Here is a 16401-nt window from a genome sequence, read left to right as displayed (position 1 = left end):
CCATGCCGTTAGATGAGACTCCAGTCACCTACCAAATATGTGTGGAATCATGAAGTGGACGGAAGTCAGAAGAATCCCAAGTATGTACAGAAATAGCAAGTGGGTTTTACTCTGTCTCCCCCTCCTCCTCTATAACCTTATGAAGAAAACATTTTTTCTGAATGGCTCAGGCATGTAAATGTCACACTTTGTACATAGCATCAAGACTCTTGTGAAGAAGGTCCCCCCCTCGCCACCCAATCTACAGCATAACATTTTAACCATGCTGACAGAATAAAGAAATACCACATCTAAAGTCTGGTCTACACTACAGGGCTAGGTTGACGTAAGCTGCCTTGCATTGACCTAGCTGTGGAAGTGTCTTCCTTTAAATTTGGCTCCTACAGATATAAATGCCTCTCTATGCCAATTTAGTAACACCACCTCCCCGAGCAGCCTAGAGTCACACGTGATGTAATTAGGCTGACACAGTGTCAATGTAGACACTGTGTTGCTTATGTTGACTGTTACTGGCTTTCAGGAGACACCCCACAATGACAATACAATTGATACAAATGCTCCTGGGGAGGATGGATATGCTGACAAGGCACCAAGTGTGCACACACACAAATGATTTAACAACTGCATGGCTATATGCTGACCTAAACTATGTTAGCAATTTTGTAGTGTAGACATGGCCTCATGAAAAATCCACTCAGCCTTCCTTCACTGAGATTTATGTTTACATTGATAAGTGGCTTAGCTTCAGTTTATTCCAGTGGGGGATTGAAGGGTTTGTGACATTAAAGGATACAAGAGGATTAAATCAGCACCATGAGTAATCTGAAATCACTCATCCCACACTTTATGAAGCAGTTTTGCATGCCTTCTCTGTACAATTGAGGGCTTAGAAGGGAGTACAGCTCTGAGTTTATGCTAAGTGCTTTGGTAGTTGTATTGGACCTCTAGGAAGCAGTTGCTTCCAGGGCCAGTACCCATCCTGCCATCTCCATTTCTAGGATAGTTGCTTTATGAGTGATTATGCAGGGAGTATAAACGGAGGTTGATTATAGTAATTCTGTAGCAGGAGAGACTCAATTGCTACTACGTGCAGTATGTAGTCAGCCCCTGCTTAAGAGTGGCTGTGGAACCAACAAGCTGTATCAGGCTCTAGATCAAATAACTGGTTAGTTTTAGTCTGATGTATTGATCTGTTTCAGGCTTAGGAAGCAGACTGAACTCCAAGATCCTTTTTCTTGCGACACAAAAGAGACACCATAGCCAACAGGGTCAGTGTTTCTTCTGTTTGCTACTTCCCAGCTTCTCCCCCTGTTTATGGGGGAGAAATCTGACCTGTTTAAATGAGGTGGAAGGTACTTTTCCAGAAGCAGGAATACTGAAGTAACATAAGGAAGGCAGATTTTTGACCACTCCTCTAACATTCTTTCAACATGTGAAGGATTACCACAGTTCTTGGTTTGCAAGGTTAAACACTGCTGACTGATTTTTTTTTTTTATTTATTATGCCAGCTCTCCTATGGTCTATTTTCTTAGAGAATGGTAGTTCCTTAGCTTCAATGCCTATTGACCTACACATCAACATGGCTATTAGAGCAAGCTTTAAGCCATGAGGAACAATGTTTATTTGACACTAAAGTGCCCCTGGCAAGAGAAGACAAAACCAGTTTACCCTTGAGAGAATCTTTCAATATTCTGACAACAGGAATACTGCAAATGAATTCAAGGGCTGATTGCCACATCTCTAAGACTGAGTGTGTGCAGTTTTACAGGAGAGTATTTTAACTGAAGTGTGAACATTTGTTCTTTATGCCACTTAGCAGTATAAACAAAAGTGTTACAGCAGCAGCAACTAACATCAAGTTCAGAGGTGGTGGCAATACTGTTCCCCTAGAATTGCAATTAGGTGTATCAATGTCAGAATTCACTTCTAGAGGTAAGCAGCATACTGTTGCAGGATCTTCCTGTTTAAGTCCAGCAGTTTGGCATGGCAGGAAGAAATTGCCAAATGGCCACTTGGCCCTAGACTGCCATTTTAGATATTTAATATTCAGACATTTGTTAATTAAGACACATTTGTCAGGCCAAAACAATAGTTTATTCACGTTTTTCAGCAACATCTCAGCCATCAAAAAATAAACTCTAACACAGATGGATGGAAGACTTCTCTACAGTGTTACTAGTGGGTTTTTTACCCCAGGGTTTTGATTGGAGTGGTGTTTATTATTCATCCAATAAGTTAGGAAGCATGGAATTAAAGTGCTTTCATTTCTGAGCTGGTATGAGGTCATTAATGGACTGGCCTTTTTCAAGGCGTTTTTCCATTTCAATTAGTAGCTTCACACCATCGACTACCGTCTGCACCAGCTCTACCTCTGAGAAGCCAAGCCGGTCAGCATTGGAGACATCAAACACTCCTCCAACAGCAGCAGTATCCACACCCCCTGAAGAAAAAAAGGTAATTCAGGTTAGAGTTGTGAAGTCCTTCATATCTTCTCCAGCAATACAGATAGTCAACATAGCAAGAGTCCACTTGGAGCAAGATGGCTTCCATTGCTGGCCTGGTAGTTGGGACTACTGCATTCATATCTGGTTATGGGCAAAGGGTGCAGGATGGAAAGGCATAGCTTGGGCAGTATCTCACTCTGTTCATTTGCTGCTGCGGTAGTGGTACAGTAGAAGTTTAGCATTCCCAGCATGAGTGACCCTTGGCAAGTAACTCAAATAGCCTTGGTGCCTGAATTCTGTATTATTGCTATAGCATTCTACCAGACAGAAGTCATGTAGCTTGATGTTTTTAGAGTGCTTTGATAGACGCAATGAACTGTTCTTGGTGGGCAAAGCACTTTCCTTAACCATGACTGTAGCTGTGGGCACTCAGAGTGGGTAAGCCATATATTCCATGAACAAAAGGATGATCTGGAAATGCATCATTTACAGTCACCAACTAATAGAATGCTGTAGTGCAGTTCTAGTGACTTCCCTAGCCCCATTTGCCTCCACGTTGTATACTACTTTGTTTAAGTCATTCTGGAGTATGTTCCTCTACTGTACAAGCTGATGCCTAAGAATTAGTCTTCTAGACACTACTGCTGTGTAATCCAGGCCCAGAACCCTACTCTTGCCAATAGCAGAGTATTTGAAAGGGGTGATGCATGCGGAGCTGCATTTCATTTCTCACCTGTGCCTCGCTTCTGAAGCCTCAGCCTCTTAAGGATTTCTCCAAACTTCTCATGCTTGCCAAGGTTAGGTAGTTTGATGTGCACACCCCCACGGAGACCCGTCCCAAGGTTGGATGGGCAGGTCAGGATATAGCCAAGGTGTGGATTCCACATGAATTCATAGTTTTTGGTCTTAAAGAGAGTTTCAATCTAGAGAGAAAGAGAAAGGCTTTGAGAGGCTGCCTGGTCTGTTCCTCTTCTCAAGGTGTTGTCTTCAAATAATCTCATTTACAGCCTCACTAATCTGAGAACTTTTATAGCTCCATTCCTCCTCAGAGAGCAGCTGTTCAACTCCGGTCATAGTACTTCAGTGGAGCCACTAAAGCTAAAGTCCCCTTGATTTAGAAATGGGAGCAGCCAGCAGGGCATTCAGGGTGCATAGTCATCCTCCCCCCACAAAAAACAAAACAAAAACCTTTAGAACTTTTGTTCCCTAGGGTCTGAACTAGTCTACATTTAGTGACTTTCAGGGCAGTGTCTGGGCCCATCTGCTGATACAGGCTTGTGGGAAGAAAGATCTGATATTTAGTGATGTGTTGCCAGGCTTGATTTAGTGGAGTTTGTTCCTCTTTGCACGGGTGAGAGGGGAAGAGAAAGAACTGCTGGTTTTACTTCCAGCAGACTAGCGTTTTAGTTAAGGGTACTTAGGGTTAAAGTAGGTGCCTGATGTAGTGGTGCTCCACTACATGTTCACAGAGTCTCAAGACACCATCCGAGGTTTCTGTCTGTAAGCACTGGGAGTTCAAGTAGTTTTATTAATTAAAATGTAGTAAGAGGGGGAAACCAATCTAACTAAAAAGTCTTGAAAGCCCTCAGGATATTAGAAGACCATCCGCTAGACTTCATAGCAAGAACCTATTTTGACAGGATAAGTATTTAAGCCTGTACGCCTCTGGAATTTACTTGTGGAAAGATATATTAAGATGCTACCAGAGGCCTAAGTTACATTGTCAGAAGATGTTTACACAAGCACAATACAGGACTTGGGCTTGCCTTGAGATTCCATGCCCCACTAGCAGTAAATGGCATATTTTTAGAGCCTGTTTTAAGTCAGCACTGAGTACTGCATCAAGTTCTGCACCATTTAAGGCAAGAGCAATTCTCTTTAGACTTCTGTTACCACTATTAATGTCACCTGTGTTAGTCCAGTACAGAAGCGGGTGAACACTTCCTTCATGTTGCCACCTTTCTGCATGGAAATAACTCTAAGGTGATCTTCCTCATTGATCCAGACAAGGAAGGTCTTGTTGTCATTGTGCCTAGAAGACAGAAGCCAAATAACTCATTTCTACATTTGGAATGGAGTTTTCCAGGTAGTAATCCAAGTGAATAAATCTAAAATTAGTCTCTCTCTATTTGAACAGCTAATGTTGTACTGAAGCTATGCTTTGACTGTAGTGTTATTTACTCTTACATGAGACGTTACATTAGATTTAGTTTTAATTCTGGATCTGCCCTTGCAGGTTAAAAGGGTCAAATCAACTCCAGAGAGAGACCTTCCTGGAATACAGAAGGAAGATGCAATTGAGCTCTTTCTGCCTTCCTTAATCTGAAGAATGGTTATTTTACTCCTCCTCCACCCTGTTTACACATCACATGACTCAGATGATAGCCTTCAAAATGAAGACATCCTGTGCACCCTTTTCTATGATCTTACTGCTCAACCTTACTGTCATGTCTTAGTTTGCAAGTGCCCTGGGTCAGAAAGATTCAGTCCCTTTGTTCAGTAGCGTGTCACTTTTAGTCAGTATAAGGGGTGAAATACATTTGCCACTATTCCTGAGATGGCAGCAGTCTGCACCTTGATTATCTCATATCCACTAAGGTTTGCAAGGAAATATGGAGGTGCAACCTGTGTCTTATCAAGGTCAGTTAAGTTATCTTGCATGCAGCAATGGCTCAGCATGAGAGTGGATTCAAGAAACAAAATTTTGTATATTCGTTTGAAGCTTCAGTTTAGAAGGAAAAATACTGCACCCCTTGGTCCCTCTGCCCTTGGCTTTGGATTTAGTTGCTGCTGCCGGATACCAAATTGATAGTGCACTAACTGATGTTAGTCCTTGACAGCTGTCAAGTTGACAGCTAATTCAGTAACCAAGATGAAGGTTACAGAGTGTTAAATGCTTCCATTTAATCAGAGACTAAGGTTTGAGCGTCATGGTTCAGTTGACAAAGCTATCCAGTGTTTGTATCTCTGCAGCAGGTGATGAGTGTTATCTTGGAAAGGTGACCTACAAAGCCAAACATGTTCAAGATCCCGCTGTTGTAGGAGAGACTGGAGGGATTCTACTGTGTTTAGCAACTTGGGAACATTAGTGGGAGTTCAACCTTCAACCATGCAGAGGACAGCAAGATAGTTTTTGTGAAAGCCTAAGTTTCTTCCACTAGTTTGTTGGGTGTTAGTGGTTGGAAAAATTAATGCCTTCACTTTCCTATGTCTTGACACAGAAGCAAGTAAAGTGAAAGCCTCATGTTTCTAGTGCAAAAAGCCACACAGAGGGTCAAATATTCTCTTCACCAAAAGCAGAAGAGTACAGGCACTATTCCCCTTTTAGGTTGGTTTTGTTAATACCTCTGAAAAAAGCACTGCTTTTTCTGTAATGTGTTTTCAGTGAAGCCATTTTTACTGCAGTAATTTTTTTAATCCCAAAAGGCTAAATTGAGTTAATCATAGTGATTAAGCCACTAGTTCATTAATGGATTTTAAGCCACCTCCCTGCTCCCTTAAAATGTATTATTTATGCAGTGGTGCAATTCTTATAGCCCTAATAAAGAGTCTGAGACAGCTGAAGAAATGCCAACCAGGGTGAACTTTAGGTTCAAGGTTTTTTAAATTTTAGCTTTATGGGCTTGATCTTGTTACCCACTGACACAGATGTTAAACTCACATTTAAGGTTAGAGCAATTGCCATATTTTCCTAGCAAAGATGTATACAAGTTGCTGCCAAATGAACACCAGCGTACAGACACTGATCTTTTGTTCAGCTAGATTTTTTTCCAGGAGCACAGATTTCTGCATGGTGCCTACTGCAGACACTTTTAAAGGATTCTTGTTTCCATTGCATATACTCACCAAATTCCTCTGCCATCAGGCCAGTCTCGTGCCATTCCAGAAGCCAACAAGAGAGGAGAAACTGGTTTGTCAAATAGGAAGTGATCATCGATCAGCTGCTGCTGCTCCGCATCAGTCATGTTTTTCAGAGCATAGTACTTCCCATTAAGGTCACCTTCCAGGCTAGCCAGGGCTGAAAGCAAGATTCACTTTTAGTGCACAAAAACAGGATGTTGAGTGATATTTTGATACCTTTCAAGCTATTGAGAGCTTAGAGATACGGAAGTATGATCAGTTTCAGAAATGCAACCAGTTTTGTTTCCTCCCTCCCTTAGCCCATGGTCCCTTAGTGTTAGATCCTTCAAAGCTGAAAGATCTATCAGGCTGCTGTACCTTGTTGGGAGTTACTATAGTCTATTTCTTTAAAGGGCATTTGTTTTCTTATGAGCTAGGAAACGGGGGTTATTTAATAGGACCTCTATTGCTAGCCAGAAGTGGACTAAACTATTGTAATAGTATATGAATAAGCAAGGCCACACCAGTCATTTAGAGGTTAAGAGTAACATTACTCTCTGTATTGAGGAGTTCTGAGCAGAGTGGTGTCTGTATTGAGGACAACATTGCTGTTGTACAAGACAGTATCTGAAAATACATTCCATCTCAGGCAGTTGGGAGTACATCCCATTCAAACATACAGCCCCCCCCCCCCCCCGTGTTACCCTAGTGGAAAGCTAGGTGGCAAAAACAACTGCAGTTAAGAACATGTGTTGCAATGCATCTGATTTGAAAAGTCGAATGCCTGCTCTAGTTGAGTGTGCGCTCATTTGCTATCCCACATGCAGACAGGAAGGCCTGCAAGGTCACAATATCATTACTTAATACAATCCAATTGCCCTCTGCTTGCTTCCAATTTACTTCCCGTTAAGAAATAAATTCTAGTTATTATTAGGTTAGCCATCCAGCTACACATTTGATAATTTGACAGATTCTTAGTTCTGCATTTGGTGCCTTAATATTGGAGAGATTTTTGCAGTTGGAAGTAGGCAAAAATATTCTACCTCCTCAATTGCCAGTCTCCATTTGATTAACATTGAACGGCAGTCCGTAACATCTGAATCTTCATTTTACCTTCAATAGAAAGCTTCTCGATAGCCCGTCTCTCTCCTCTGCTACAATGAGGGGGAAGGCAGAATCCACGGATGCTCCTACCAGTTCTGACACGGGAACTTAGCACATAGTTGGGGTCCAGATCATCACCACCCTACGAGAGATTGAGAAGTGCAACCATACCACCAAGTTCTGCCCTCAATTATGCATAGCCCCTATTAATTTCAGTGCATGATTGGATCCCAAAGCCTTCAATATTTGAGTAGGATATAGCATTAATGCAAACAAGCAGTCACCTTACTAGCTCATTTTTAAATGGGTAAGCTAGTGCTTAGGGTACTGAGGGTGTACAACTTCTTGGACAGTGCTCCCAGTACATGGGAGCTTCTTTCCTCTACCAAAAGAGAGGAAAGATCAACTCAGTCACAGAAGTTTAGCTCTGTATTTGCCTATGCCCAAGTTTAAGGTTTTCCCCTGCAGGAGTGGGCTTTGGAAGTAAATACTGTATATAAGGCAGCTCCCTGTTGTGTTTAGATGCTTGTCCACTCTTATAGGTGGACAAACAGAGTTATGAACTCAGGTTGCTAGAGTTAAGAGCCTTTCAATGCCTCTTAAAATCTACTTCTAAATGAAGTAGTTCACCTATGTTCTGCTAGGGATTCCAACAGTTTACTATTTCTAGAATACACAATCGGAAAGGCGGGGAGAGATCCTGGACACAAACTATGGAATGGGCTCAACAGAGTAATGACTTCAACAGCTCAAGTGGTTTGTAAGATCCGCTTGGTACTAGAGTCATTAGTATTCATATGAATTACTATAGAATATAGAACACCAGGTATTAGGCACCCAGACTAGAGTCATCCTTAAGGATCCTCCAATGTGACAGGGCTGCCCCAGAAGTCAAGTACAAATGTGGAGGATGAGGTCCACACAGCTGTGACAGGAGTAAGTGTTCCACTAGAGCAGAGTAGGCTAAGTCCCAACAGCATCTCAGGTAAGATATAACCACATTCATATGACTCCTCCTGTCATATCCAGCCTGCGCAGGAGAGTCCTTAATGGAGGGAAAGACTCCAGAGAGCAATAGCTAGGAATAAGAGATTCTAACAGGTGGTCACTCAAGTCACAGGAACATATTATGACTGTCAGGGAAAAGTGACTGCAGTTAGCTTTGCCCAGGCTTTTCTATACTTTGGTCAGATGTCCTATCATTGCTATACTGCTGATAAAAAACCCTATACCTTTAGGTGATCAGCATTCAAGTCAGTCTTGTGCTCATCACTTGGTTTGTAGCCTCCATGTCTGTCCTCAATAATCGGGTCAAAGAGTTCCTTAAACACTTCATAGGATTCTTCATCACCAGCTACGCATCCTACCGTCATAATGAAGGGATGACCTGGAGTGGTAATAAGATTGTAAAAGCCAGATTTGGGTGACCTTTGACTGTATCCCAAAACAGTATTAACCAGGTAAGTTTGTCTTTATATGGTAGGTCTAATCACTTCAGAATACACATAAAACAAGAACCAGTTGAAGACAAATCTAAGATGCTTCACATTTCATTAGCTCAATGAAATGTAAACTTACTGAAAGCCCATAATTGTTGCCAATAAGCCAAGTTTGGACAAGTAAATCTAATTTAGGGCCAGATTTTTGTCCACCAAGTCATTTTTACTAGCTATAGTTTAATCAGGTATTTTATGCTCATGCAGCTCAGATATTGCAGTCATTGAAATAAGTTGTGCTTGGACTTCAAAAACAACTCGATGTTAGGTTCAGACTGCCACAGATTGAATTGAATTGCTGTAGTTTGCTCATAAGAGTCACCTCCACAAACTTTCCGTCATCATATACATCACTTATTTCAGCTGGTTCACATAGAATAGTCTCAATGCATTTTACCAGGATTATCAACCCCAGTCTGAATGACATCATCCAGGGTGAAGCCACTGGGTGTAACTCTGTCTCTCAGTTTCTTGTACAAGTCCAGGGTTAGCACCTTGGCCATGTGGTTGTTGTGGGCGCTCAGGTCCGGGTACTCCTCATCAGGAGGCAGTCTCTGATTATTTAGTTGGGCCATTTTGATATTGCTAGAGTAAAAATAAATACTGGAATGTTAACACAGTAATAAATCTGCTCCCCCTGTTTTCCAAAGAAGTGCCACAGAACTTCACATTGCCAGTTTGGACTAGGAAGAGATCGAAGCAGCCAGGTAAGCCCCCAGAATGTCAAATTTTTAATCATGGTGTTTATAGATAGTTACATTTTTAGTCATATTTTGTTTCAGATCAAACTATTTAGCAGAGCAGTTACATAATTTGAGTTTGGCATGTCAGAACACTGCATGCATTGATAGTGTTTGCTGCATTGCTCAATGGGACAAGGCCACCTTTAACGCTCTTACTGGGCAGTGCTTTTGGGCCAGGACTCACTGCTTTAGAGATTTGGCTTTTGGCAGCTCAAGGAACCTTTGATGCAGTTGTCAAGAAGCACTTCCTGTAATGAGGGAGAACAGATGTTTGCAGATCTAGAGGCTCTGTCCTTTACCTGGGTTGTCAACCCCAGTTTGGATGACATCATCCACGGTAAATCCACTAGGAGTCTGTTTGCCCCTTAACTTCTTGTACAGGTCCAGGGTGAGCACCTTGGCCATGTGATTGTTGTGAACACACAGGTCTGGGAACTCCTCTGCAGCAGAGTACTTCATCTTCAGGAGGTTGTGGCTGTTTGCGAATGGCATGACTTACGCCTGACTGCAAGGTGCTAGGGGAGAAGAAAGAGGAAACCTCTCTCACCTTCAGTGCTTGGCACGCCCTCCCAAGCAGGCTCTGGAAGGACGCCATGCCATGGAGCAAAGTCACCTTGGCATGTACTCCACCTGCCTGCGGCCCAGTTAACTGCTTGGTCTCTAGGGCACCTTCCATAGGCCTCCCGAGGCAGGGCTGTCCCCTTCGACACAGGGGGACCAGTCAGGGAAGGGGGCTGCCCCTGATCACTCAGCAAGTCTGTGGAAGAGGTGGCAGGAATCGAGGCCAGGTCTCCCCCACCCAAGGCGTTAGGCACCGGCCAGCCCCCCTGCAGAGAGCTCGTTCCCGGCCCTGCCCCAGGGAGTCACCTTCAGCGGAGCGGGAGCCGGCGCTGGCTGCAGAGCCCGGGCAGAGCCGCGTGGCCGCGCTGCTCCCAGACCCGGCCCCAGCAGCGGAGGCTGCCGCGGGTTCGGTCCGCGGCGAGAGGAGCCGCTTTCCGAGCTCGAGGCAGCGAGCCACCCGCATCCCCGGCGGGCAGAGGGCGCAGCCGGGAGGGAGCTCGGGGCTGCAGCTCGCGCGCCCGGTTTCCGAGCCAGCCAGCGGAGCGGCGGCGCTCGCGGCCGGGTTCTCTCCCTCCGGCCCCACGCCAAGGGGGCTCGGGAGGGCGATGTAGCACCTGCCCTGCCACCTGCCCGCGGCCGGGAGGCAGAGGTCGTGGGAAGAGCACGGCCACCTTCCCCCGGGACCCAGCACCTGCAGGGAGGGCGCAATGCGAGCCCCCCGCGGGCAGGGGAGGGAAGGCACTGCAGCCGGGGACAGAAGGACAATGCAACCTGGAGGGGGTGGGGAGCCCCCCCCCAGCTCGCTGTGCGCAGCTGGGAACCAGCCCGAGGAGCCGGGACCCAGCTGCTGCAGCCTCAATCAAATCCCTTAAAGAGCGTCTTGCTGCAGCGAATTGCCTGGTCCAGCGCCAGAGGGGAGAAGGAGAGGACTCGGGAGAGAAATTCCTCCGGCTTCCCCCAGCCCGGAGGCAGAGATCACCCACACCCCCAGCACGGGCTGTAGAGAGCCCGACCCCCCCTCCTCGCCCTGCCCTGCCCTGCGGGAGCCCCGGCTGGGGGATCTCGCCCATCCCAATGGCACCGCTTATCCACTTGGGGAGGGGAATAAGAACCCCGATATCGAGTCATTACATAACAAACGCCTCCCTTCAGGTCATCCGGGGGGGAGAATCTATGTAAATGCCCTGCTAAATACCGGCTTAATCTGGCTTTGAAGTTGGAAGCCGAGCCAACTATTAACAAACCCCTTCGTGCCTGCATCGAGTTAGGATTGGTTTAGGCTTTTTTCCTGGGTTACATTCTGGGCGTCCATGTTATAATCTGTTTCCATCTCTCCCTTTATCTAGAAACCCCCGCAACTCCTCCCCTCCTTTTTCTAAGGCTCCGGAGACACATTTCATACCCTTTGGTAGCGAGCACCCACTCCCAACACATTTAGCTGCAATACAGCATTGACCCTGCGGATTCAGATTTCGGGTTTTTTGCCTCCAAATAGTTATTTTAGATCAAACTGCCTAAAACAGGCCAAGAAGCTTATCATCCCATTTAAGTATTGTCAGACAGCTACCCCAGCACTTACCAGGCACCAGAGACAGAAACCGCCCTTGTTCTTGTTCACACACCCGTCAGCCGTGGCAAAGACACCTTATATGAAGTGGAGTCTCACTCCTACAGCCTCACCAGTTTTATATACAGCAGGAGCTGGCTTCCCATTGGCTGGTATTTATATTCCATTCATTCCACTGGAAGATTGTAAAAGGGAGGGGCGAGGTCTATTATAACCCATTGTTACTTCCATTTTGCCAGGCCTCCTAATTGCAGGGAGATGCTGGATGTCTCCCGGTTCTCTGTGTTAGCTTGAGCCTTCAACTTTCCTTCCAAGCTATCTAAAAATGTGAGGGTTTTTTTGCTCCCTGGGATCTATTTTGCTCTGGTAAAATGTAGACACAGTATTAATGCATGACCACTTCCCATTAATTGTTGCAGTGTTTTCCAGCACCACTAGACATACACACGCACACAGCTTTTGCCATTCAAACTTGGTGCCTTTAGTAAATATTTAACAACCACTATAATAATTTGATGTAATAAAAATAGGTCAGGCTGCTCCCAACACCACACAGACCTTAAGAGTCATGTGAATGATTAATTGCCTCTGAGTTCACTGGTTAGAATCTATTGATAAGAATAATGGCTGAAAATCTACTGCTTAGCTCAAGGTTCAACCTCCAGCAGCTATTCTTTGCCTCCTTAAAATACTAAAATAGTGAATTAATCTTACAATTTAATTGGAAGGAAAGCACACTTGATTAAAAAAGTACTCTAAGCCTCTTACTTTATTGTCTGCAAAAAAGGGAGGGGGAGTTGCACTGGAGGTGGCTGAAATGGTACAAAGGCATGATCTTAGTTTCCTGTTGAAAACAGAAATTAAAGGACTAAATCTTGTTCACCTTACTCATGAAAATAGTGCTATTGACTTTAATGGGACTACTTGGGTGAGTACAACAAGCAAGATTTGGCCCAAAGTTAAATGCTACTGAGGCTTCTTTGCTGTCTAAAGGAAAAAGTAAAATTAATGACTTTACTTTCAACCTCATATTGTAGCTTACACTTTATATTTCCCTCTGAAATGTAGTTATTACTACAGGCCTTACATTTGTCTGAATGCAACAGAGGACTATACATTTATGTAGGCTCAAATAAGAGGGCTGTTATTATTTTAATATAAGTTACGATTTTCAGGGGATATAAACCCAAGTTTCTCTCCCAACTCCCACCACCACCACCATCATTATCCAAGTACAGATGAAGGAAGATTCAAAGTATTGCAAATAAAAGTATTTGGGATAAGGAAAGTGACTAAAAATAAAAATTCAGACCACTACAAACAAAATTGCATTATTATGCATAATTATGCATTATGCCACATACAATATCTGAATTAACCAAGGTCCCTATTGATATTCAGAGGTGCTGAGCACACAGAAGTCCAGCTGAAGTCATTGGGGGCTGCAAGTCCTCAGCATCTCAGAAAATGAGGCAGGCCCCTTGTCTCCAGAAACAAAGAACAAATCCCCTCAATATCCTTTCTATCTTTCAAACCATATGAAATCATCTCCAAACTTTCTCCAGCCCCCATCCTTATGTACCAATCACATGTACTCAGTTTGCAGACTTCTAGTTTACAATTCTGATCTCAATGATACTAGTATAAATCAGGAGTAACGCCAGGAAGTTACACTATTGTAAAATGAACGTAGGTGCAATATCAGACCCATAGTCCTTGAAATAATACATTTGGCTATCATGGATGCTCTCAGCAATAACTTCTGTTATTTTATCAAAGTTATTTTGTCCCAATATCATGTACAATTCAGATTCTGGATCATTTGGTGCAAAGTGCCTAGAACATGTTTGGTGCTATATTAATAACTATAACTATAAATGATAATATATCAGTAATTTGATAGTGTATTTATGTGGCCTCTAATTTCTTCCCAGAAGGGTTACGCATTGGGGCATACCAAAGGAGATGCATCAGGCCTCCTCTGGTAACAGCTCCAGCTGAGATAATTCTCTTTAATTCCAGCCTTCCCACTGAGCATCCAGTATATTACAAAGGTCACATTTAGGTTATTCCCAGATAAGATCACATGATCTTAATGACATCAATGCTAACGCTTTCATTTTCAGCAAGAATTTTATAATCTTTTCATTCAATCTTCTATAGCCTGGCTTAATTCTCTGTTTCCACTCCAACAATGGAAAAATATCAACATATATGATGGGATCTGTATATGTTGATGTTTTTCTATCAAATGGACACTTAGGCAAGAAACCATCTTTTATTATATCCATTTTTAGATAAGTACATTGGGGCATAGAGAGGTTAACTGACTTGCCCTGTGTCATGCAGCTAGTCAGTGCAGAGCCAGAAACCCTGATTCAAAGACCCCTGCTCTAATCACTAGGCACACTCTTCCCTTCCAATATTCCAGAAGCAGGAATATCACTATTATTATTATTTCATATTCCATCAGAGCCCTCAATCTGCCAGGCACCATTAATACACACAGGGAGAGACAATCCCTACCCTACCAAGCTTTCTTCTGAAGATGACAAGCAACATGCAAAGGGTGGAGGAGTAGGATTCAAACAAAATATGTACAATTCACATATACACTAAATACATATCTACTGTACCCAAGAGCCCCTCATTCTGTCGATCATTATTTGGCAAATTTCTTATAGGCAATATGGCAGAAGTGGTCATCTGACTTAGCTAACTTTGGCTCACCTAGAATTTTGAAATTTGCTGAGAACTTTGCCTAAATTGGACCCTTACTCTTTCTGTTACATCAACCCATCCAGATTTCCCAGATGGCTTAATTATAAGTGTTGTGCAGGAGACTAAGTGCAATGTGCCAACAAACAGCAACTAATTCATCTGCTGAAAAACAATATTTTCTGCAGGTAAACCGTTATTTGCTTTTGCAGCTGTGATAATGGCAGCATTATATTGCCTTATATCGTGGAGTAATTAATGTCTTGATGCTTGCTGACTTATACAGTAGGTTGCAGTGATGCAGCCCAAGATGGCAGTGTGGGGTAATTACCCCAGAGATTTCCATCCTGAACTTTAGATGGTGGAGAATTTAAGGGAAGACAGTCATGGGCTGCACAGTTAACTTCCCAAGTGGCTTAATTATAAATGTTGTGCTGTATATGAGTGCAAGAGGAGATGTGTGTTACTTAGAGAATGCATCTTCTGAAAAGACCCTGGTGAACCTAAGATGAGCCTGGAAAATTACAGGGTAAACAGCTCCTTGAGAATTCAGAAGAATGCCCAGAACAGAGAAGACAGTAATAGATGGTGAACTACCACTACCAACAGTTTTGCATCTAATTCCTGAGCTGGCAACCTCGGTTATAAATTGCCATAAAACAGTACTTTGAAAACAAGCCAGAATGCGTATGGCTCAGTAGACTGGAAGGATTTGGCTGTTGTTGCATTTGTTTAACTTAACTTCTCTTCCCACACAAATGGAGGATGAATTTATCTTAATCATTTAAATATACCTGACTGAATAGCACATTTGGCATGTTTATTGACAATTTGTTTCAATGTTTGGTTGTCTTGTGCCCATTCTTGCAAAAGGCTGAGCAGCTCCTGTGAGAAGCAGAGCACTCACCGCTCCCACTGAAGTTAAAGGTAGCGGAGGGCTGTCAGTTCTCTTGCCAGATCAATTCTTTAAACCATCTTTTCCCATAATGCCCTGACACGAACATGGTTAGGCAATGTGGTTGGTGCAGAAACAGAGATACCTGGTTGGGAGGCAGAAAGGCTGCAGGACAGCTGTGGTAACACAATCTAAGAAATCTAAGAAACTGCATTTGTTATGTCCTCATCAGAGGAGGATGTAACAAACTGATTACAAAAACAGGGTGAACGGGTATAGTTGGCTCAGTAGGTAAACAAGAGACACTGCTCCTGCTCTTACTGAATGCAATGGTAAAGCTCCCATTGATTTAAAAAGGAGCAGGATGGAGTCATGGAGGCTCATTAAATCTTTCCCATAGACAGAGATTCCATCTAAGTTTGCAGGGATCATGATTTCATTGGTTTTCAGATCCACCCCGAGTCCTTGATGCTTTTACACAATGCCCAATTTTCTGCTCCTTGTTTCAAAATTTTGTTGCAGAAAAGACACCTAAAAGATTTTTTGCCTTAAATATTGTGTACAATAAATATTTAGTTAATGCAGAAAAATGTATAGGGTTGTCTGCCTTGTTGGCATAGACAAGAATTATATCTACGAATCCAAGATGGTTCTAGTGCTTTCTATTTGTCTATGCCCTTCCTATTCAAGGTCCCTGGGACTCCTTCGCAAACAGAAGATGAAGTATTCTTCTACTTCTTCCTCTCTACAGAGAAATTCCCCAATGCCACAGGCCCATGTATAGCTCTGCACACTACTTAAACCTTTAACATGGGTCTTAGGTGATGGTTAGATTTAATCACTCTTGGTCTTTAGAACAGTGACTCTATGTCTCCTGAATTAATGTCTTTTTCCCCTATAGCCTACAAAAACTGTATGTAATGGCTAGTTGTCTTCAGCTGCCTTTTCTAAAATTAGATCCTTTGTATAGTAGCAATGTATGCCAGAGAACTCACTTCTGAATTCTGCCTACTTTCCTGTGAAATCTCGACC

At 43.3% G+C, this 16401-nt stretch overlaps 1 protein-coding gene across 2 annotated transcripts; it reads right to left on the bottom strand.

Moving 5' to 3' along the window:
* Window positions 1-2072: 2072 nt before the first annotated feature.
* CKB (creatine kinase B) lies at window positions 2073-11889 on the bottom strand. Of its 2 annotated transcripts, none has more exons than XM_067555007.1 (8): window positions 11769-11889; window positions 9928-10143; window positions 8622-8776; window positions 7399-7531; window positions 6292-6463; window positions 4354-4477; window positions 3179-3368; window positions 2073-2441 (listed from the first exon to the last, which is right to left on the bottom strand). In XM_067555007.1, the coding sequence occupies exons 2-8, from the start codon at window positions 10118-10120 to the stop codon at window positions 2263-2265; spliced, it is 1146 nt and encodes a 381-aa protein (XP_067411108.1). In that variant the 5' UTR covers window positions 10121-10143; window positions 11769-11889; the 3' UTR covers window positions 2073-2262. The 2 variants fall into 2 exon arrangements, with proteins under 2 accessions (XP_067411108.1, XP_067411109.1); XM_067555008.1 differs by lacking the exon at window positions 9928-10143 and adding an exon at window positions 9283-9470 and having other exon boundaries at window positions 11769-11888.
* Between the last annotated feature and the right edge of the window lie 4512 nt (window positions 11890-16401).

The sequence above is a fragment of the Emydura macquarii genome, unplaced genomic scaffold, assembly GCF_026122565.2.
Source record: "Emydura macquarii macquarii isolate MOO-44397 ecotype Brisbane River unplaced genomic scaffold, CSIRO-AGI_Emac_v2 contig_1551, whole genome shotgun sequence".
Lineage (NCBI taxonomy): Eukaryota > Metazoa > Chordata > Testudines > Chelidae > Emydura > Emydura macquarii.
The sequence above is the reverse complement of the archived record's forward strand: the minus strand, read 5'-3'. Positions and strand labels throughout refer to the sequence as shown.